The sequence below is a fragment of the Gracilinanus agilis genome, chromosome 3 (assembly GCF_016433145.1).
Source record: "Gracilinanus agilis isolate LMUSP501 chromosome 3, AgileGrace, whole genome shotgun sequence".
Taxonomy (NCBI): domain Eukaryota; kingdom Metazoa; phylum Chordata; class Mammalia; order Didelphimorphia; family Didelphidae; genus Gracilinanus; species Gracilinanus agilis.
In genome coordinates, this window is record NC_058132.1 from 598,051,647 (window position 1) to 598,075,635 (window position 23,989).

At 35.3% G+C, this 23,989-nt stretch overlaps 1 protein-coding gene across 1 annotated transcript in view; it reads left to right on the forward strand.

The window, feature by feature from the left end:
* The window catches only part of ICOS (inducible T cell costimulator), a 48,078-nt gene extending 24,857 nt beyond the window's left edge, over window positions 1-23,221 (forward strand). The window contains exons 2-4 of the mRNA XM_044669412.1: window positions 19,568-19,906; window positions 21,765-21,874; window positions 23,081-23,221. Coding sequence (XP_044525347.1) covers window positions 19,568-19,906; window positions 21,765-21,874; window positions 23,081-23,221 — 590 coding nt within the window. The remainder of the gene's footprint in view (window positions 1-19,567; window positions 19,907-21,764; window positions 21,875-23,080) is intronic.
* Window positions 23,222-23,989: the final 768 nt, after the last annotated feature.

Sequence of the window (23,989 nt, forward strand, 5' to 3'; positions counted from 1 at the left end):
TGAATTTTTTTGTATGTCTCTCTTTTGCCAATCTGCTCTCTCTTTTTATACTTTTCTTGCATTACTTACATTTTCTTTCCCAAATGTTTCTTTCCTTCTCTTATTTGATTTTTAAAATCCTCTTGGAACTCTTCTAAGAATTCTTTTTTTGGTTCTGAGCTGAATTCACATTTTTCTTTGAGACTTTATTTATAGGTTTGTTGACCTCTTAGTCTTTTCTTTTTGTGTTTTTATTTTTTCCTGTCACCCTGGGGAATTATATCAGTCAAGTTCTTTTTTTGTTGTTTTCTCATTCTACCAGCCTATTTCTTGACCTTTAACTTTATGGTAGAGTTGTTTCTTGGGTGGAAGGACACTGTCACAGCTTCAGGTCTTTCTTGCCACTATTTTCAGAGCTAACTCTGGGTGTCTGTGGTTTTAAGTTGCTCCAAGGTGGTATGATCCAAGAAGAGATGTGTTTACTTCTTTCCTGACCTGTGCTCTAGTCTTTACTCTGGAAGGAACCTGGTTCCCCTATAACCATCAGCTATAACCATCAGGGCTAGCACTTTTCTTGACCCTTGGACTGTGACATTGTCTCCTGCTGTTGTGCAGTTACAATTGTTAGTGCTTCCTTCTGTCTTGGAATTGAGACAAGATTTCTTATTTCCCATGAAAGACCACAAGCATTCCTTTCTACCTTGTAATCCAAACCTAGACCCATAGTCCCCTGCAGTTGTAAGCACTATCAATTATTTTGGCCCTGTTTTTGTGACCCAGAACCACATTTGGACAATGCAACAGAGTTCTGAACCCAGTACCAGGAAAGGGTCTCCTGTAGTCTCCTTCTGACCAATTATTTAACCCCTCCATGTCCATGGGTTGAGAACTCCCCAAGCTGCTGCTACTGCCAATGCAGTCACAACAAAGGAATTACCTGCATGGTGCTCCTGGGACCTACTGCCACCCTTGTGAGGCAGACCTTTCTTGCCAACCAGCCTATTCCTTGACCAGGAAAATTGTTTCATTAGCTTTTTATTAATTCTGCCACTCCAGAATGTGATTTGACGTATTATTTTATATTTGTTTGGAGAGGAATTTGGGAAATCTACACAAAGTGTTTTTCTACTCTGCCATCTTGAATCTGTCTGAGAATTTATTCTTTCTCCTTTGACTTTAAAAAGCAAAAACAAAGTTGAATTCAGTTTTGTCAACTAAATTCATAGAAATGTAAAGTCATTTGATTTGTGTGTGTATAGAAATTCTAGAGTTAAGAATCTTTTGTAATATATATTATATATATATACACATATATACATAGAACTCTTTTGTCTTATTTTTTATTGAGATATTAGGATACAATCTTGGCTATGATTAAACAAGATGGCTAGATTATATATTTTTAATGACTTGAATAGTTATCACCTTTAATTAATCAGTCTGTTGGATTTTTCATGGAATTAATAATCTATATTAGAATTAAGTGATTAAATCATCAGTTATGCAACTTTGAACAAATCATTTATGTTTCTGATACTTCATTTCTCATCTACAAACTGGGAATAATCATACTTCATCTATTTAACTTCCTGGGCTGTTGTAAAGTTAAAATGAAAAAAATTTTATTGAGATTTCATAAAGCTTGAATTTTCATATCAATTACAATCAAGATTAATTTCCATTGTTAAAACATTATTCATGTTTTGCTCCTTGGCATTAGAGACACTCAAGTATCTTTTATAAGGTTTATTTACTGTAGTAACTGAGATTTGTGGAATTTCCATAGATAAATTTGGTGGTAGGATTTTTTTCTTTAGAATTTAAACTCTGTGAGGACAAGACCATGTCTTTCCCAAATTCTGTAAACTCTCAAACATAAGAACGATGTTATTGAAAAAGAGAATGATTAATAAGTATTAATGAAACTGGTAACTAGTGAAATCAACATGTTAGAAGTAAAACAATTCAATATTTTAAAATACATTTCCAAAATGTAATTGTGTATGTAATAGATAATCTTTTAAAGAAGATGACCCATTTAGCTTCAATAGTGAAGCATTTTTGAACTGGGCACAGTGGTATATACTATAATTCTTGCTATTGGGCCTGGTGAACTCCTTGAGCTAAGGATTTCTGAGTTGAAGTAGGGCTAAACCAATGGGGTATTTGTACCAATTCTGGCACTAATGTGGTTAATCTTCTAGAGTGAACAGGAAGGTCCCTAAGCACTACCAAATTGTCCTAGATCAAAAAGGGAGTGGATCAAAACTTCTGTAATGGGTCAGGTTTGTGAGTGTCCTCCATACTTGTAGCTTGGGGAAATGGAGATTCAGGCTCAATTATAACAATTAAAGCAAGAACAACAACAAAAATAATGGTACGTCTTTGACATTTAGTTCAATTGATATTTCAAATGAAAAGATATAATCTTAAATTTGGTTTCAAAATGAATTCAATAAAAATTTAAATTATAAGACACACTCCTCGCTTATGTCTTCACCTAAGTGAACAATATATGCATTTCTTCGATTTACTATTTTATTTCTTTGTATATTTTGATGTTATTTTAATTTCTTTCATACTTTTCAATTTCTCTCATCTTACTTTCACAAGTTTTCATTTTATAAATTTCATCAATTCTCCTGTACTTGATGTACACTCCTATTTCCCTTTTGCCCTAACCATTGTTTGAAAACAAATTTTTAAAAACAGACTGAAAAGCTTACTAGATTAAAGAAACATAACACCCAGAAGTTTTTGTACTAAGAATTGAATATGTGAAATCAATGACTTTATATATGTATTTACACATGTTTATTTATGTATCCTTACATCATTCAATTCATAATGACTAATTGCCTTTAATGAAGAAGAGATTGGGCATATATACTGGGACTGCACGGATAATTTAAACATCCATGACTTCGTGGAACTTATGGTAAAGAAGGGGGGATAAAACAAGTGTACCAAGAATTCTAACAGAAGATAAACAGTGGAAACTTACTTCCATTGTATTAGTTTTATGTAACTAAAAACAAGACAAGTGGTTTAATTAGACTTAGTTACTCAGACTCCTGAGTTTCATCAACCCCAAAGAATAGAAGTCCCTACCACTGATGCCTTGTCAGGTCCCCCAGCTTTAGAGACTCTCTAATGGACATGAACTGCTTATTCATCAAGTAGCCCCCTGAGAATAGAGCTAAAGGCAAACAGATGCCTTTAGCCCCCATATTCTGCTGAAGTGTGCCTGTATCGTACTTTGGGTACTGAAAAAGTGGGGTCTGGCTCTACCCAACTTTTCTGCTTAATTCACCAGTCAATGCTTTTCAAAATTGCCATCTGTTTCTAGTAGGAATGACACCCCTCAAAATGACAGCCACTAATAGCTTGGATATTTTGGTAACTGCAGGCTCTTTGGGGAATCAATTAACTGTGTTTTTCTCCTTGGTACTAGAGGACAAGAATTTATCATGTGTACAGGAAAAGAGATTGCTTCCTCTACTACCTCATCATAGAATCACAGAATGTTGTAACTAAAAAAGAACATTCTAAAATATCTAGATGAGGGATTCTTAAATGAGAGTCCAAGGATAGGTTTCAGGGAATTTGTGTACTTGGATGAAAAGAATACTACATGCTTATTTTTCCTAACCATCAACTGAAATTTGGCATTTTTTCAATAATAGTAACAATAACAACAATAAAATGATTATGAGAAGGATCCATGATACACAGTCAAAAAAGTTAAGAACCCCCAATTTATTTATTTTTATTTAAAAAAATTTTATTTAATTAACTGATTTAGAATATTTTCCCATGGTTACATGATTCATGTTCTTTCCCTCTCCTCTTCCCAATCTCTCCGATAGCCAACAAGCAGTTCTACTGGGTTTTACATGTGTCATTGATCAAGACCTATTTCCATATTATTAATATTTGCACTAGGGTGATTGTTTAGAGTCTACATCCCCAATCATATCCCCATCAAACCATGTGATCAAGCAGTTATTTTTCTTCTGTGTTTCTACTCCCACAGTTCTTTCTCTGGATATGGATGGCAAAGAACCCCCAATTTAGAGTAGCTCTTTAATTTTCTTGAGGAAGAAACTAGAGAGGGGAAATAACCTATTCAAGGTTACACAAGTGGTAAATAAAGGAGCCAGAAATGGAACTGAGAACCTCTGACTCCAGATCTTGTGTTCTATTTACTTTACAGTCTCAAAGTCAAATAGACATTTTATGAATAGATGAGGCAGGGCTTCAATACAGATCTAACTACAAGTTTAAAGTTTTCCCCACTAGACTATTTGCTTAGAAGAATTATCTTGAAAGAAAAAGGGGATTGAAGGAATTTACTACTATACTTCTGCCAGATCTGGTTTGTGCACCAGGACCTTTTCTTTGGACTTGGGTTGTTGCATTGGCAACCATCTTGCCTCTACTTGGGCGATGGATGAAATTATTTTCTTTCTTCATACTCAAATCCTGACTCACACAGCTTGGACGAAAAGCTGATTTACTTAATCTCATGAGATCTTTCTGGTAAAACAACCTTTCAAAGAAACCACAAAGTAATGACTGACATCAGAACAAAAACCTGCAAGTAATTTACTTTCATGCTCTTGGGCCACCTGAGTTTAACACCTGTGGGATTTTTCCATCACTGCAAAGCAAAAAAGCTTTTAAGGGAAGGTCTGTATTTAATTTTTTCCTCATGATACACACTTGTGAAGTTGAAAAATTTCCCCTCCCACAGAAGTATTAAAACCCTTTTGCTGAAGTTGAGTCCTAATCTGGTGCCTTATCATGTCATGGAGGTGGGATTTTTCAAGAAGCTCTGGCAAGTCTTGAAGAGTCCAATGTTAGACTAGGTATATTGACTGGGTATACATAAGGATCAGCAGGCTAAATTCAGAAATGCTCAGGCTCAGAGCACCATTCATAAAGGGGACATAGTCACTTATTGAAATTGGTTATAGAGACTGGAGATGGCATTGTTCTTTGTACTTCTATCCTAAATACCTAGAACAATGTAGGTACTTAATAAATGCTTTGATTGATGATGAAGGCTTGTTAGGGTCTACATTGTTTGAGAAAGTATCTACATTGATAAAATCAAGAGTACTCAAAGTATTAACATATGAAAATCTTAGGGTGGGAGTAAAAGTGAGAAGGAAATTTAAAATCTGTATTTTTTAGCTTTGTACTGATTTACTTATTATCTTCTCCATTAGAATAAAAGATTTGTTAGGTCAGGACTGCTTTTGCTTTTTTTCTTTCTATCTCTAGTGCTTAGTACAGTGTCTAACACATAATAAAAACTTAATAAATGCTTATTGATTTTTAATTCATCTAATAAAGGAGAGAATTCTCTTTAAAAAGAAAATTTTAAAAGGCAGCTAGGTGACTCGGTGGATAGAGAGCCAGGCCTGGAGATGGGAGGTCTGGGGTTCAAATTTGGCTTCAGAAACTTCCTAGCTGAGTGACCCAAGGCAAGTCACTTAACCCCAATTGCCTAGACCTTACCACTCTTCAGTTCTGGAAGAGATATTTTTATATTGATCCCAACATAGAAGGTAAGGTTTGTTTTTTTTTAAAGACATCAAACTTGGAAAGTCTTCTCTCTCTTTCCTCCCTCCCTCCCCCAACTTTCTTCCTTATTCCCTTCCTTTCTAAAAGATATATATATATATATATATTCATTTTGGTATTGATGTCTATTAATATCATAAATTCACATTTAGCAAAACTTTGTTGTTTTCATTAGAAAAAAACTTTCAGAATGAGAAGATAGATTAGAATTTTGTGACTATGTGGATACTCCCTTCACTAGGTGAGATTTTAATTCATTCCTTCTCATTCTGGGAGAGTCTTGTCAGTGGTTTCCTGTCAATTGCCTATTTATCTTAGAAAATGGAAAAAGACCTTAGTAATAGGTTACATAATACTGAAGCCCCTCCCCAAACATGGAATTTTCCCTAGAATTCAAGTCACATCCTTCTATACTAAGCTTACATTATTACTACTCTGAAGAACCCAAGGTGGAGATGACTAATTAAAAAATTATCAAAACTTGCTAATAATGTCAGAAGTTTTAATTAATTTAGGGCAGAGTTTTATGAAGAACTATGGTTAGAGTTCTGAGGAAGGTTGATTATATTTGCCATTTCTTTTCAGTAACTTTACCTTGAATTTGTGCTTCTCTGAAGGAATGGCCCATCAGCAATGCAAAAATCCATTTGCTTGCAGAGAATTTGGTAGCTAGAATGAGCTTAAGTAGGCTTGTTTTAGGGGATGTCCCTGTCCTGTTTCACTAAAAAAATGTAAACATTTAAGGTTCCTTTCTAGTCACCATGAATCTGAATGAGTTGTTAAGAATCTTATGGAAGCTCCCAAGTAAAGAAACTTTTCTTTAAGCTTTTAAAAACCAATATCTCCTCATTTAAGCTTCTACTATGCATGCTCTAAGTGCTGGGGACAAAAAGACAAAAGTGAGAGACAGTTCCTGTCTCTACTGAGCTTATATTCTTCTGAGAGCATAAAATATGTGCAGAAAAGTAAGCAATATATGGGTGAACACTGAGAATCAGCAAAAGCCTCTGTGGGGAGGTCTGGAATGATGAGGGTTTAGAAGTAGCCATTGGTTTAACAATAAAGAGATCATTAGAGATTATTATTTGAATAATTGTATTGAATTTCCAGTTTGTAGATGGAGAGACTTAGAATGTTCTTTGAAGCAGGGATGGCTTCATTTTCATCTTTGTATTACTAGTATTAACAATTCCAGGAACCGAATCTTGGAATCCAATTACTATCTTTCATGTAAATATAATTTCAAAGTTAGTGAATTTGAATACATGCAGTCACTTCAGGAGATTCTTTATTCACACGAATCAGGACCTAGATATATTACATCTCCCAACTTTGGACATTTTCATGGGCTGTCCCTTCATGCCTAGCATGCGCTCCTTCATCTCTGCCTCCTGGCTTACCTTCATTCTCAGCTAAAATCCTGCCTTTTATGAAGTTCCTTGTCTGATATCCCTTGATGATAGTGTCCTCCCTCTAATCTATCTAGCATATATTTTATTTGTACATAGTTGTTTTCCATTGTTTCCACCATTGTACAGTGAGTTCTTTGAGAGCAGAGACTGTCTATTCATTTTTTTGGATCCCTAGAGCTTAGCACAGTTCTTAACATATGGTATTATAGGAACTTTATAAATGATTATTGACTGACTGACTGAAATAATGAATAAGGGAGAGGGAAGATTCAAGGATGATACCAAAATCACAAATGTTGGTAAGTGCAAATATCATTATATCATCTTTAGAAACAGGAAACTTTGGAGGAGATATGGTTTGGGGGAAAACATAATGAGTAGATGTCCATGAGTGGAGGTACCCAACATACAGTTGGCAATGCAGAACTAGAGTTAAGAAATTAGGTCTGGTTTTATGACATTGGAAGCCATCTGAATGGAAATGGCAAGTGGTGTCATGGAAGTTGATGAGATTACCAAGAGAAAGAGTTGGCTATAGAAGAAAAGACAGAAGTTAGGTGGTCTAATAGACAAACCACTGGACTTGGAATCAGAAAGGTCTGTATGTTAATCCTGAGAGACTTAGTAGCTGTGTAACCTTACACAAGTTGTTTACCCTCATTATGCCTCAGTTTCCTGTAATGAAGTGTCTGGCATGATCTCTTGTTGATGAAATTATGCTTACTTTTGGTGATCGCCACTTTCCTTTCTGTTTAGTAACTTTCCCTTTAATAGCATATTATCAAATTTTTCTAGTAATTAGCCATTTGCCAATATTTGCATGCTCTTCTCTTCTTTATTTTTAAATTGAGACACTATTTTGTCATTTGCATATTATCTTCATTGTAAAGCGTTCATTTATCTTTAAAAAAAATTTCTGGAGCAACTAGTATACTGAATAACACCCAAAAGGTTTGCAATGATTGCTTGTTCCGTTCAGCTCAACAAATTTATCAAATTCACTACTCAGGCACAGAACAGAACTTCCTCTTGTTGGCTCATCCATCTTTTGAAATGTAAAATCATCCTTAAAGTAGTCAATCTATTGCTACTTTGTTTTTGCCATAGAAAAAGCTTCAGCATTTTTCTGGATAATTGAAATCCTCCATCATTACTATACAATGCTTCTGTTCTAGAATTGTAATCTATTACTGGACTCCTCATTTATTTCCTCTTTCTGTCCAAAAGTTCTGCAGCATACTCTAATTATAAACTTTCTTCACTGATCTTTTTATTTAAAAAAAAACACCTTATTTTCTATCTAGAATGGATACTAAAACAGGTTCCAAAGCAGAAGAGGAGTAAGGCAATTGAGGTTAAGTGACTTGCCTAGAGTCACACAGCTAGGAAGTATCTGAGACCAGTTAGGAATCCAGAATCTCTCTACTCCAAATCTGGCTTTCTATGCATCCAGTCACTTAGTTTCCCTTGCCTTCACTGATCTTAACCCAAAATCTTCCTGCTATGCTACTCCTCCCCTTGCTCTTTTGATTACTAGATTTTCTCATCTGAGTATTTCTTTTTGATATACAACACTATCCCCAACCCCTCACTGCACTTGTATCTATGCTTTCTTTGGAATAAAATTAAAGGTGTCATACCCTAACTCACATTCACACTTGCAGATTGGGTCACCTGAGGAGAGGCTTCTATAATCCTCTTGGTTGTTGGAGCAACCCATGTGAGTAGTCACAATCCTAATACTGTAGCTTCTGAGACTTCTTTGGTGGGCTTCTCATTAACATTCAGCCAGTAGACCTGACTCTTTTTTTTAAAGACTTGACTTAATAGTCAAGAAGGGTTTTAAAGTCAAATAGCGTAACATGAACAAGAGCTATAAAACATTCCTTGCGTAAAGCTGAGGTATATTCCCCTATCAGTGCCTATGAAGGAGAGTGGTTATAAATTTAAAGTACTTTAACAAAGAGTTACATAGGTGGCCAACACGATTCAGAAATCTGGAACTTTATAGCCTTGGTGTCTTTTCTTTCTTTCGAATTGTCCTCACAAAGTTCACTTCTGGGCATGGTGTCTGTGCTAGATGGATGATTCTGTTTCTGGGCTGAGTGCCTCTAATGCTAGGTTGGGCTTTTCATAACATCCCTTCTAGTTCAGGGTTGGGTTACTTCAATGAGAGATCTCACTCTATTATGGTGATCATCCAACACATTCTATAAAACTTCTGCCCAATAATCACCAAATTCTCAGTTCCCCAACCTCTTTTTATTTTTTAAACTCCAAGTTTCCTCTGTTGGCCTTGAGCAATTAAGCATCTGAGAGACAAGGCACTGAGGAAGTCTATGTACTAGGAGCAAATGCTTTGTCTCCTTGTAGATCTGCCATCCAAAGACCTTCGTTGGCTCTCTCCTCATCTCTTATAATCTACAACTTATCGAATTTGAGAGGCATTCTCTAACATAGACATCCAGAGTTATTTATTGCATTAGGATTTCCAATATTTCTTGTCTAATCTTTGACTACTTGGGTATAGAGGGAAGAGTTGAAGATAACCCCAGAGTTGCAAACCTTGGATTGGGTGGATGCCTGGAAATATGGTGGTGCTGCCAACAGACAGGGAAGTTTGTAGGAATGATGGGTTTGGGTAGAAATGTAATGAGATGTTATTAGTTATTAGTGTCTGACATTCCTATATCAATTCAAATTCTTTAAAATATTTTATATATATTACCTCATCAGATCCCTCTAACAACCCTTTGAGGCAAGTGACATTATTATTCTCATTTTTAAAGGTGTCACAAGGCAGGTGTCAGAGGCTGGTTTTTGAAACTGAAACTGGAAAAATATCATCTTAAGAGAGAATTGCTGAAAAGATTCCTAAAGGAACAGCAGAAAAAGGATAATTTCAAAGAATGCTACAAATGGATTATGGATTAGAAAGAGTTATGTATTAGAAAAGAATGGAGGCAAATCAGATTCTGAAAGAAGGTTTCTATCTGTTCCATATGCTTACTAATACATTTCCCCTACTGATCTTTCACTGTTGAGATAATTGTTTTTAATTAAAATAGAACACACTATCTCCTTTGATTCACATTAACATGTTAGAAGAATAGGGCAGATATTTTAGGATTTAGAGCAATCTTGTCCAATCTTCTTATTTTACAGATTAGGAAATTGAGGAAAAGACAGGTGGAATCACCTGGCACAGGTCACCATAGACAGGTAGTAAGTGGCAGAGCAGCATCAATATTCATGTCTTTTGAATGCAAATTCAATGTATTTTCACAATTTGAACTCTTTAAATATTTTTTTCAAAAGAGCAAATATTAATTTTCTCTTTTATACTCCATCATATCTGAGTGGGAAACCCAGTGTTGTAACATATTTTTTTTCAACCATAGCACTTCACTGCCTGTGCATCTCCATTCCTTTTTAGTGACTTCCTTCCCCACAAACATCTTTAGAGGAGTAATCGCTAAATACTTATCCTTGTTTTTTTGTTGTCATTATTGTTGTTTAGTCATTTCAATAGTGTCCAACTCTTCAGGGCCCCACTTGGAGAAAGATACCAAAGTATTGCCATTTCCTTCTCTAGCTCATTTTATGAATGTGGAAACTGAGGCAAACAGATTTAAGTGTCTTGCTCAGGGTCACAGAGCTAGTAAGGGTCTGAAGTCTCATTTTACAGATAAGGAAATCAAGGTAGAAAGATGCTAAATGGCTTGTACAAATTCACATTACTCATTTGTGCAAAGGCAGCATTGATTTTATGTTTAATAACTTTTGGTCCATTTGATTTCCCTGAATGTTTATATATCTTGAAGATTTTCTGTCTGTCTCATAACAAAAAGGAGAGGAAACATTGTAGAGCAATCTAATACCAAATTCCACTGAGACTTGAGTCTAAGTCTCATTTCTAATATTAGCCAAAGAACCATTGCAGAAGTAACTTTCTCTTGTGCTTCAGTTTCCTCATCTAAGTGTGGGAGAAAAAATATTTTCATTAACTTCATTAGAGGATAGATTTAGGTTCAAATGAGATAATGCATATAAAACACTTTATAAACTGAAAAGTGAAGTAAAAATGCAAGCTGTTGTGAGGGGGGTATTTTGGCCAGTGTTTAACAACTGACTCTCTGGGGACAGAGAGGAACATATGCAGGATATGCTTACATTTAAACTACATTTTGTCTATCACCTTCTTAAATCTAGACAATCAAACAATAAATCAAATCCTGATTTTGTAGCATTTGCTTATTTCCAAGATGTAAATACTTATGCTGAAAATCTAATAATCAGAGAGCCAGCTTCAACTGGTTCCAGAACCTCCCTGGAGTTGTTATTAAATATTATTATTAATAAAACTATAAAAAGCCAAGAAACATATTCAAGAGTTGTTGGGCTATATTACAGCTTTAAAACTACTTTTGGCAGAAGGCATGTCCCAGGCCCATTTTTTTCTGAGGCTTAGAAAGAAGTTCCATTTATTTTTCTCTTTTCCCAATTTTTTGGGGGATAGGAGTAGCCCAGTAATTAAAAGGCTACTCAGACAGGGAAAAAATTAGAGAAACACACTTTTTTTATATCCAGGGAGTCACCTAAGGAGAATTACTGTACTGCCATGGCTAAGCCCTGCAGGCCATGTCCTGACCCCTTTGGACTGTGCACTGGTCTAGTATCTGTGTAAGCTAGGAAAAACGTAGCTATCTCCTAGAATACGGGGTAGAGGTTAGACAGCTTGTCAGGTGTCCACTAATCATAACCCATACTCCTTGATCTGGAGGGTAAATCAGAAGCTGAGAACAAAATAGCAGAGAGAGCAACCCAGAAAAAGAAGGCTGCATTAATGTCAGGTTAGATCTCTGCTGGATTGAGGTCTTTCAAGAAGTCTGAGGCAAAAAGAATGGATTATAAATGTAACTATGTAGGAAGGGCTATAGGTCACATGTTAGATTTTTAAAGATAGGTTACATCTCAAAGGAGGAACACTGCTATTGACAGCTATTTTAGACAAAGGGCACTAAAATCTGTTTTTCTCTGTGTGTATGGTGTCAGCTCCCACTTGTATTCTCAGATCTCTTTGTGGCTTTTGGCCACTATTCTAAAGTCACTAGGAGATTCAATTTTCTAAAAGGGGGTTAGAATTAACCTATCTAACCCTGTGAAACAAAAAAGTTAGACACACATACTCTCAAACACGCAGACAGAAGAAGATAAAAATTTGACATTAGTACTATATTGACCAAACCATGCAATTCAATTCAATTATAATTGACATTTGTTGGGCACCTATCATATGTTAAGCACAACAGTCTGGAGATAAAAAACGAAAAGGAAACCCATTCCTGCATCTCTCTTATATTCTACTGGAGATATAAAATATTCAATATTTATAGATAAATAAAAATATGGAGTAATGGAGGAAATGAGAAAGAGAGAGAGAGAGAGAGAGAGAGAGAGAGAGAGAGAGAGAGAGAGAGAGAGAGAGAGAGGAGCAGAGAGAAACAGAGAGAAAAAAGGTGGGAGAGGCAAATATCAGAAAAGACTTCAGAGGAGGTGGAGCTAAGATAAATCTTAAAGGAAACAGTGATGTTGACAAAAGAGTATATACATGGTATAGTCCATGATGGACTGTCTTTGCTTTGGTTTCCTCCCAAGCCACAGAGAAAGAACTATGAAGGAATGAAGAATAATGTGCAAATTCATGGAGTTAACTGATGGGATAAATTTAGGGACCATGAAAAATAAACCAGGAAAGTTTGGTTGGAACCATATCATGGAGGATTTCTAATGCCATAACGAAGAATTTGCCTTTTGTTGTAGATGTAATAGGACTCCACTGAACAGGAGAGTATGATTTCCCCTGTCACATTTGTGATAGGAAGAATATGTTGGCAGTTGTGAGGATAGATTGAAGATAGGAGAGACTAACCAATAAAAGACTGATCTAAGTAAGGAATAGTGAAATCCTAAGTTATAGTGACTCAATGTTCATCTTTTGTGTTGAAGGGGACCAGTGATAACATGGGATGATATCTTGGCTTGTGTATGAATCAGATTTAAATGAGCAGAGTTGAACAAAGTTGTTAACTTCACTCTCTCTTCCAAAGTCATCCAAAATCCAGTGGCAAGACAAAAGTTAGGATGACTGGTGTAAAGGTTAATTGGTAGGAGTTTGACAAAAGTGAGGAGAGTGGTTTGATAAAACATTTAGTTTAATTTGCAAAGAAGTGCAGATAAAAAATAGAAAGGAGGAAAGAGAGATTATTACTCTAATACCTTATCATTATACCTAAATTCCTAATCCTAATTTAAATTTCTAAAAAACACTACTCTGTCTTCAAGCACAGGTTCTTCTGCCTGGCCGGACCAGGCCTAATCTAATTTACTGTACCTAAATTAGATTCACCAACTACCTATCTATATTAATAAACAACTCTCACCCATGACCTCCTTAAATAAGGTTTTATCCTTCAACTGTCAGGAATAAAACTCAGACAGACCAACCTCTTGCTCTCTAGGGATCCAGAGGCAAAAGTCCAACTGTCAACTGATTCCTTCCTTATATGTCCTTGTCTCCTGGGTAATGGAATCTTCTGCTCTCTCTCTCACAGACACACCTGTTAGTTCTTACTTAGAAATCCTTCTGTTTCTGTCTCTTAAAGAGACTGAGGGAGAGATTAAGAAAATCCCTTTAACACTGGCAATAGCCCGGGATACAGTGGATGACCTTGGTCACTTTGATGTCCAGTCAAGCTCGAAGTCTAATCTGCTTCAGCCTCATTCATGACTGTTGAGAAAAAAAAATTGTTCCTTTCCTTCCATTCTGCCAGGGAAAGTCTTTACATGTTTGGGGTGGATATCTCCCTAACTCATAGATGACTTCAAGGTCTACTGATTACTCTCAACCTGCTCTAGCCTGTCTGCTGAGACAGTTTTTCTGAGATATAATTGCTGTGTCTGCTACAGTTTTTTGGAGCTATAGGTGAGAGTTGGATGAAAGGTAGAAACCAAAGATGGATGAGCAGCTCTGAAAAGGGCTAAGCAAACCTTTATACTAGAGATGCTAGTCCTCTCTGAACACCTCATATACTCAATGCGTACTTTCACACACATACATATATATATAGATACATATAGGACCCCTAACCTTCCAGAGTATCCAGAAAAGTAAGAAAGTTTATGTCCCCTCAAATATTTGAGTGCGTCTACACAGACATTCACTAACTGAGGGCAATGTGATGGTTTAGTGGATAAAGTACAGGACTTGGAGGAAGACTCATCTTTATAAGTTCAAATCTGATCTCAGATACTAGCTGCATGACCCTGTTTTCCTCAGTTCCTTATCTGTAAATTAAGTTGGAGAAGGAAATGGCAAATGACTCCAGTATCTTTTTTTCATTTGCAAGATAACTTTGTTTATTAATTGCTTGTTTGAATTCCTTTAATTTTTTTATTGCTTTAACTAGCATTTTATATAATATTGAATAATAATAGTGATAATGGGCATCTTTGCTTCTTTCTTGATCTTAATGAGAGGGCTTCTAGCTAATCTCCATCACAGATAATACTTGTGGATAGTTTTAAATGGATACTATTTATCATTTGAATAAAACTTCATTTATTCCTGTGCATCCTTCCAATTATTGATTTAAGTGAATTGGCTTGCCAAAATCCTCAAGAATATAGATCTGTTTTGGGAATGTGTAGGTTGGTAGATTCCTTGCCATAATTCTGTCTGTGACTCCTTAGCTGTCTTGGTTTGAGGGATCTTGTCAAATTCTTCATGGAATTTTTCCCCATCAGTCTGTAGGTTAGGTATAGCTATCTTTGACATTAAAAAAAAATCTCCCTGAGGATTGTAAAGTGATATGGCCAAGTGCCCCATGAAATGATGGTTCTTGTTAGTTCCAGTACACAATGAAACAAACTCATTTACTTCTTCCTGAAGGATAATCTGTGAGCCAGGTATTTGTTAAGTGCAACTTCTTTAAATTGTCCTATTACATTTATAGCAAGACCATCAATGTGGATGTGCACTGATTCTGGATTTTCTTTCTGACATCATTTCTATAAGTTGGTGATGGCAATTAGAGACTTTAATGAATGATTCTACTTGCATGCCAATATATCTGACATATGGTTAGACAAACACCTGTTGTCTATTCTTAAGACCTCCAATTTGGAGAGATTACCATATATTGAGATAGGACACTCCATTTTTGGACATTTTTAGGAAGTTTCCTCTACCTTCTTTCATCCAGGCAATATGTCTTTCCTTGCAATTTCCATCCACTAATACTGGTCTTGTTCCCTGAAGTCAATCGGAATAGTATAATCACTCTTCATGAGATATGCCTTCTAGAACTTGAAGAGTTCTGAAGATAATTGGAAAATGAGGGAATGCCCTTCAATTGGGGAATGGTTGAACAAATTGTGGTATCTCTCAAAGGAACAAAGAACTAGAGGAATTCCATGTGAACTTGAATGACCTCCAGGAATTGATGCAGAGCGAAAGGGGCAGATCCAGGAGAACATTGTACACAGAGACTGATACACTGTGGTACAATTGAACATAATGGACTTCTCTACCAGCAGCAATGCAAGTATCCAGAGCAAGGCTGAGGGACTTATGAGAAAGAAAACTAGTCACATTCAGAGGAAGAACTGTGGGAGTAGAAACACGTAGGAAAAACAATTGCTTGAACACATGGACTGATGGGAATATTATTGGGGATGTAGACACTAAATGATAACTCTAGTCCAACTATCAATAATATGGAATTAGGTCTTAATCAAAGATACATGTAAAACCCAGTGGAGTTGTGCATCAGCTAAGGGGGATTAGGTGGGCTTGGGGAGAGGGAAAGAACATGAAACATGTTACTATGGGAAAATATTCAAAATAAAAATAAAAATATTTTTAAAATTAATTAATTAATTAAGCAAGCCTTCTCAAGAAGAAATACTCATGTACAGTTCAAATGACCCTCTTATGGCATGAACTTAAAGTGTTTTTTTTTTGTTCCATCAAAAAACTTAAGTTCTTTTTTTCTTCTTGTTTACACCTAGTTTATTCTTTGATTTAATTGATTAACTTAGTGCAAAGTCCAGGTAAACTTCACTCATATATAAATGAGGAAACTGAGTCCAGGAAAAAGAAGGCTTTCTTTTTGCCCCTAAAGGATACATAGTGGCAATCAAGTCTAGAGTTTAGGTCTTTTGACTCTCATTCAGTACGCTTCATAGTATGCTATTAGGTTAGGCCACCTAGCAAAAATCTTTCCTGGCCAGGAAAAGATGGATAGTTAGATATTTTTGTTGATGTTGATGATGATTATGATGATATTGATGCTGCTGCTGATGTTGATGTTGATTTTGATGATGATGTTGTTGTTGATGATGATGATGATTTAATTTGGAGTTGGAGGTTTTCATTCCATTTGAATCTTTCTGATTCAACCTTCCCACTATAACAATTAAAATTTTCTTGGAGATTGTCTCTAAATTCTTTTACCCTTCCATTATATTGGTCTTCTTCCCCCTCCCCCATGTGTTTCTTTATGAAATATAAAATTACTCTATTTTATTTCTTTTACCATTTCACTTAGTATTATCTTCTTTTTTAGCTTATATATATGTGTATATATATATATATGTATATATATATATATGGTATATTTTGACATTTCATCCTATACAGTTTGTCACTGTTCCCTCTAACTATATATTTCTTCTAGCTACTCTGATGATAATAATAATTTTTAAGAGTTATCAATATTATCTTTTCTTATAGGAATACAAATCTTTTGAACTTATTGGGTCCCTTAAAGAAAGGTTTTTTCCCCCTTTTTTAATTACCTTTTGGTGATTCATTTGAGTTCTGTGTTTGGACATCAAATTTTCTGTTTAAGTCAGGTCTTTTCTTTAGGAATGCTTGGGAGTCTTCTATTTTATTAAATGACCATACTTTCCCCTATAAGAATATAGTCAATTTTGCTGGGTAGTTAATTCTTGGTTGTAGACCTAGTTCCCTTACTTTCTGGAATATCATATTCCATGCCTTCTGTCCTTCAGTGTGGATGCAGCCAGGTCCTGTGTTATCCTTACTGTGTTTCCATGATATCTGAATGGTTTCTTCTTAGCAGCTTGTAGTATCTTTTCCTTGATCTAATAGTTCTTGAATTTGACTATAACATTCCTGGGCATTGTCATATGGGAATCAAATACAGGAGGTGATCTATTAATTCTTTCAATCTCAATTTTCCCCTCTTGTTCAAGAATGTTAGGGCAGTATTTTAGATAATTTCCTATAGAATGATGTCCAGGTTTTTTCTTTTGTCATGATTTTCCAATTGTCCAATAATTCTTAAATTGTCTCTTCTGGATCTATTTTCCAGGTCCATAGTTTTATCAATGAGACCTTTTATATTTTCCTCAATTTTTTATTCTTTTGATTTTGTTTTATAGAATCTTGCTACCTTGTGAAGTCTATTGCTTCTAGTTGTTGGATTCTAATTTTTAAAGACTGAATTTCATTCCTGGCCTTTTGCTTATCCTCCTTCTGGTCTGTTTTTCTTTGTAGGTCATCTTTCACTTTCTTTGCCTCATTTTCAACCTGGTCAATTCTGGCTTTCAAGACCATATTTCTTATTTTAGCTCATGTGTCTTTGTTTCTGGATGACTTATTTTACTTTATAAGTTCTTTTCCCAATTATCTTCAGCCTCTCTTAATTATTTTTTAAATTGTGTTTTGAGTTCTTCCAGCCTGAGTCAAATTCACTTAAGTTTCTGCATTTTTGCTTCATGTTCCTTGGCCCTCCTCTGTTCCATTTGTTCTTCTTTTTTTTTAAACCCTTACCTTCTGTCTTGGAGTCAATATTGTGTATTGGCTCCAAGGCAGAAGAGTGGTAAGGGTAGGCAATGGGGGTCAAGTGACTTGCCCAGGGTCACACAGCTGGGAAGTGTCTGAGGCCAGATTTGAACCTAGGACCTCCCGTCTCTAGGCCTGGCACTCAACCCACTGAGAGTTCCATTTGTTGTTTGTTGATTGCCCATATAGAAGCTATTTATTGTAATTTCTTTTTCTAATGTTTACTCATATTTTTTCCTTCTTTCCCCCTTCATTGGCTGTAATCTTGCTCCTCTGATTATTAGCTAGATCTGTGGGTTTGGGCTATTCTGTCCCAAAGGGACTTCTTTGCTCTGCTGATTGACTAGATTAGGTTGATGGAGTATTAATGAGCCCTGAGGTCAGATCTTCTCCAGTTGGCAGAAGAAGCTGAAGGTGTAGATGAAGATGTGGAGACTGAAAGAAGTTATGCTTCCTGCCCTATTATCAAGGTATTCTGTCATGGTTGCAGCCTTTGCCCTGGGATTAGAGTCAGTAGGATTCTTATACCTGCTCTCAGCACAGTTGGTGGGAGAAGGTTGTTGGAGACTAAACTTCTCTGCCTTCTGAAGGCTTCTTATCTGCCCTATTAGACTAGATTAAACCTGGGTGGAACTGATTTGCGGAGCTGGATGTACCCTGAGCTGGGATGTTTGGGTTTATCAAACACTATCTTGCTACTGTCATTTACTCCAAGTCTATTCCATTGATCTACCCTTCTATCTCTAAGCCAGTACCATATAGTTTTTATGACCACTGCTTTGTAGTATAATTTGAGATCTGGTAAAGCGAGGCTTCCATCTTTTACATTTTTTTATTAGTTGCCTTAATATTCTTGATCTTTTGTTCTTCCAGGTGAACTTTGTAATAATTTTTTCTAATTCTATAAAAATGTATTTTGGTAGTTTGATAGGTAAATAAGTAAATTAATTTAGGGAGGATTGTCATTTTCATTATATTAGCTCATCCTACCCATGTGCAATTGATGTTTTTCCAATTGTTTAAATCTAATTTTATTTGTGTAAAGAATGTTTTGTAGTTATGTTCATATAATTTCTGAATTTGTCTCAGCAAGCAGATTCCCAGATATTTTATATCATCTAAAGTGATTTTAAATGGAGTTTCTCTTTCTAACTCACTGCTGGGTTTTGTTGTAAATATAAAGGAATACTGATGATTTATGTGGGTTTATTTTGTACCCTGCAACTTTGCTAAAGTTATTGATTATTTCTACTAGCTTTTTAGTTCATTTTCTTGGATTCTCTAGGTGTACCATCATATCATCTGCAAAGAGTGATAGTTTACTTTCCTCACTGACTACTCAGATCCCTTCAAATTCTTTTTGTCTAATTGCTACTGCTACCATTTCTAGTACAATATTAAATGTAGTGGTGATAGTGGGCATCCCTATTTCACTCCTGATCTTATTGGGAAGGCATTTAACTTATCCTCATTGCAGATGATATTTGCTGATAGTTTTAAATAAATTCTGTTTATTATTTTGAAGACTAGATTACTTTTAATAACCATTCATTTTTGTTTCCCAAGATTCTAATTTTTTGTTATCGAGTTTGTAAAAATCTAGCTTTAGCTAAAATATAAAAAGTGATTATTCTTATAACCTTACACCATTACTCAGAAAAACAAATCCACAGGTGCTACTGGGTTTGTTTCTTTGTTTTTCCTCCCACAGAAAACTTCAATGACTCTGCACAGCTAATGGTAATTGAATTCTACAATGGAGGCTTAAAATTGAGCTGCAGCTACCCAGAAGCTGCCCGGGACTTTAAAATGCAGTTGCTGAAAGGGAATGGAAAGCAAAAAGTCTGTGAACTCAAAAAGGATAATCAAGATGTTCAAATGACCAAGGAGATGGAATCTTGTCAGCCTAAGCTTTCCAATACAAGTGTAATTTTCTTCTTGTCTGACTTGGACAGCACCCACACTGACCATTACTTCTGTAGTCTACATGTTACTTATCCTCCTCCTTTCTTGAACAGTACTCCAAATGGAGCTTATTTACATATCTATGGTAAGGAAGCTCTCAAAATCTATTCTGCTTAAAAGGAGATTTACTCTAATAATAAGGGGGGACCATTATGTTGAAGAGGCATGCACATATCCATTTTGCCAATATAAAATGTCTCAACACAACGAAAGTCTTGGATGTTGACATTCCTTTAGCTTCACCCAAGTTGCAATTATTTTCTAATAGAAAAACATAAGGTGGTAATTTTAAATTTTATTTTCATTACAAAGTTATAGAAGTATTTTTACTCAATGACAGTGAAGAATCCAAAATAGCTAGCATTTACATAACTCTTTAAGGTTTGTAAATATCTATCTTTATGTGTACATAAATAAAATTATATATATATATATATATATATTTACAAAAATTTCCCCTCAATACAACCCTGTGAAATATGTGGTATTATTATGTCTTTTGCTGTGATGAGAAAATAGGTAGAATGGGGTTAAGAGATTTTCCTGGGTCACACAGCTAATAAGTACTAAAGGCAAGATGTAAACTCAAATCCTCCCAATTCTAGTATTCTATCTATTGTGTTACCTTGTTGCCTAATGATATATCCCTTTTGAAATGCATGTCCCTAAAAGCTAATAATCAGTAATGTTTCTACATATACTTCTTAAGCCTCTACTATGTGTAAAATGTTGTATTAAGTGATGGGGAGTAAGATTGATTTAAAACAAGAGTATTCCCCCTCAAAGAACTGGATATCTTTTGAGAAAACAACAAGAAAATAATCACCACACCTGAAATGATAATAGTATGAACCTAAAACTTAGATTATAGAAAGAAACTTCAAGAATTTTTAGCTGAACTAATGGTGATCTAGTGGGAAAAGGACTGGCTTTGGAATTATGGGACCTAAGTTCCAGTCCCAGCCCTGAAAACCTCCCTTTCTTGAGTCTTCCTACCTCCACCATATACTCCATCATTTGCTTGTCTCTTAAAATCCCTAATTTCTTTCCAAGCTCAATTCAGGTGCTTTCTCTTTCCCCCAGTTGTTAATTCTCAATACCTCCTCAAATTCTAGCGTCTGTTTATCCCCATAGATGTTGCTTCTTCCCAGTAGAATTAAACTTTTTGGGAGAAGAGAATGCTTCACTTTTATCTTTGGTTCTTCAATGCCTTGCACATAGTAGGTTCTTAAGAAAATTTTAAATTGGCTTTGTGACAACCAGAAAGATACTAAAGAACTCTCTGATTCTTCTTGTGTGAGGATACAAATCAGCAACAGTCTTAGAAGTTAAGTGATTGGGAGGTAGCTTGATAGCTTAGTGAATTGAGAACCAGGTGTATAAATTGGAGGTCCTGGGTTCAAATATGAATTCAGATACTTCCTAGCTGTGTGGCCTTGGTCAAGTTGCTTAACCTCTATTGCCTAGCCCTTATTGCCCTTTGCCTTGGAAATCAATACACAGATTCTAAAATGGAAGTTAAGGTTACACTACCTCTCGGATGTGAGTTATTGTGAAGAAAAAGAATATAAGAATATAATCTGGCATTTGGCATAAAATTAACAAAATAGAGTAGATAAAAAGAATGACTTTGAAATATGCAATGTTTATTCCTTACAGAGATATAGAAAAGGCTCATCTACCAACCATAGGCCACTATATATATATATGTATATATATATATTTGTGTGTGTATGCATGCACATGTGTGTATGTATGTTTAGTATCTGAGTTGTTAAAATTAGCTGTTTGTATTATTCTACATTTATTGAATATCACATGTTTAAAAAACATAGCTTGAGTCTGTTAACGAGCTTTTAGACTTGTGACTCCATAGTATTAGAAAGAAGATTCTCAAAATTGCTTTCCTAACCCTGACATTTGTCTCATTTTTCCCATCTTAGAATCAAAATCTTGCTTCCATATGCCCTTATGGTTATCTCTTGGAGTTGCATTTTCCCTCTGTTTTATTGGAATATTAATTGGTATATTTTCTAACTGTATAAGAAAAAGGGTAAGTAGTTCTGTCTTTTCCTGTAAAAAAAATCCTTTACAAAATGCTGCATTTTGGCCTGAGATGCCTGAGGAATATCAGGGAGATTTGCTTGTTAGGGCGAAGGATGAATTATATTTGCCAAAGTAATTCAAGAAAATGAGAGCAACTTCTCTCCAGATGCAGCTCCTGGTTAATTTAATCATCTGGATCAGAAGGGAAGAAGAGCCCTTAATATAAATCAGCAAGAGTACTCAGGGAAGAAATCTGCCTTTTGGCTTGTTCACAGCATGATAAGTGGGATAGGGAGATGTCTAACTTACTAACTTACCTGTCCAAGCTCTTGAAACTGAACCAGGGAAGAAAGCCAGGATGCAAGGAGAGGACTTTGCCCATTCTAGGTTCACTGAATTTGTTTTAGCCTCATAGCTCATTGTGGCTTTGAATTCAAAGAACAGGAGCCTCACTCAATAAAAGAATTTCCTGTTAACACACAAATATTCCTTATACCAATAGAAAGTAACAATTGAGTATATTAGACTACATTTTGAAGAAGAGAAAATAGAAAGGATAAAAAGGTGTGTGTGTGGGATACAGCTTCAGGAGGGGGTATGTAGAGAGAGAGCCAAGGCAAAAATGAGGAAGATGACACTTAAAAAAAGATATAGTGGCATGGTATTTGTGCAGAAAATCAACACCTAGGATCATAGATATAGAGTGAAAAGACAATTGAGTACAAGGTCAGTATCATCTATAAAAATGCAAAAGTGTGTTGTCATCTTGTATATAACACTGATAACAGAGATGTGAAATAATTTGCCCAAAGTCACATAGGTCATAAGTGACAAAACGTAGGTTTTCTGGCTCTAAACTCAGTACTTTCCATATGTTTTTATACTAACTAATTTTGGCTTCAGTTGTACATAATTTCTAAAAATCTAATCTGATGCCCTCCTAAAACGTTGGAAACCATTTGAAGGGTAATCAGTTGTGGGTAGACTTTCTTCCTTCTACTCCAAATACCAATACAGATCTACAACTTAGAAAAATGCAAAGACATTGTTTTAGAGTACATAAAGGTTAAATTATTTGCTTAGGGTCAAGCATTTGGCAAGGACTTCCATCAAAACATAGGAAAAGTTGGGTAGAGGAGAAAGCTGGCAGGCAGAAGTTAGGAAATGAAGACTAACTGGGACATGTTGTTCATGGAATGCTCTTTCTTTTCAGATAAGTCAAAGCAGGTCTAGTTTGCATGAAACTAATAGTGAATACATGCCAATGGCAGCGGTGAATGCAGCTAAAAATCCTGGATTCAAAGGTGGGTCTCAATTTGAGGCTTTATTCAATGATGGAAGCTTTAGGTCTTAAATATTTATGGTGCCTTTTTAAGGGTAAAGGTACCTTTCTTTTTGGACTGATCTTAGTAGGTGTGAAAAAAGCAAGAATTTCCATGTTGAATGCAGTTTGTTCTCACTGTAGTATATTGAGAAAAAGCACTTTGGAGAAAAAATTATATAACTACCCAAAAAAGAACTCAAAAAATTTACCTATTCTAGTTTTTTTGCATTGAATAGTTTACTGTCAGATTAAAAGCTCAGAAATCTCCAGAAATAGTGTGAGAACAAATTGCTATGGGCCACCAAATTTTTGTAACTATTCTATTGACTTTGGGAAAGAGATAAGAGCATGAAACAATAGGCCAGCAAAATCATAGGACCATAGAGCTGGAAAGGATTTTTGATCTCTTCAATTAATAAGTGTTTTCTCTTCACCATAAATATTGTAGACTCAGATTTGTTTAGGTACTAAATAATCACAGATCTCACTACATCTTCTGAGTTCTAAGGAAAAATATCTTGAATGATGATTCATATTTTTTTATTTTTTCATTCTTTTGATTTTGTTTTATTGTTTCTTAAAGCCATTAACTTCTATTTGCCCAATCTAATTTTTAAATAATGAATTTCTTCTATGACCTTTTGATCCTCCTTTTCCATTTGGTCTATTCTACTTTTCATGGAATTCCTTTCTTCAGTGAATTTTTTTACCTTTTTTTTCCCAGTTGGTCAGTTCTGTTTTTTAAAAAATCTTTTCTCCATTGGAGTTTTGTGCTTCTTTTTCCAGTTGATCCATTTT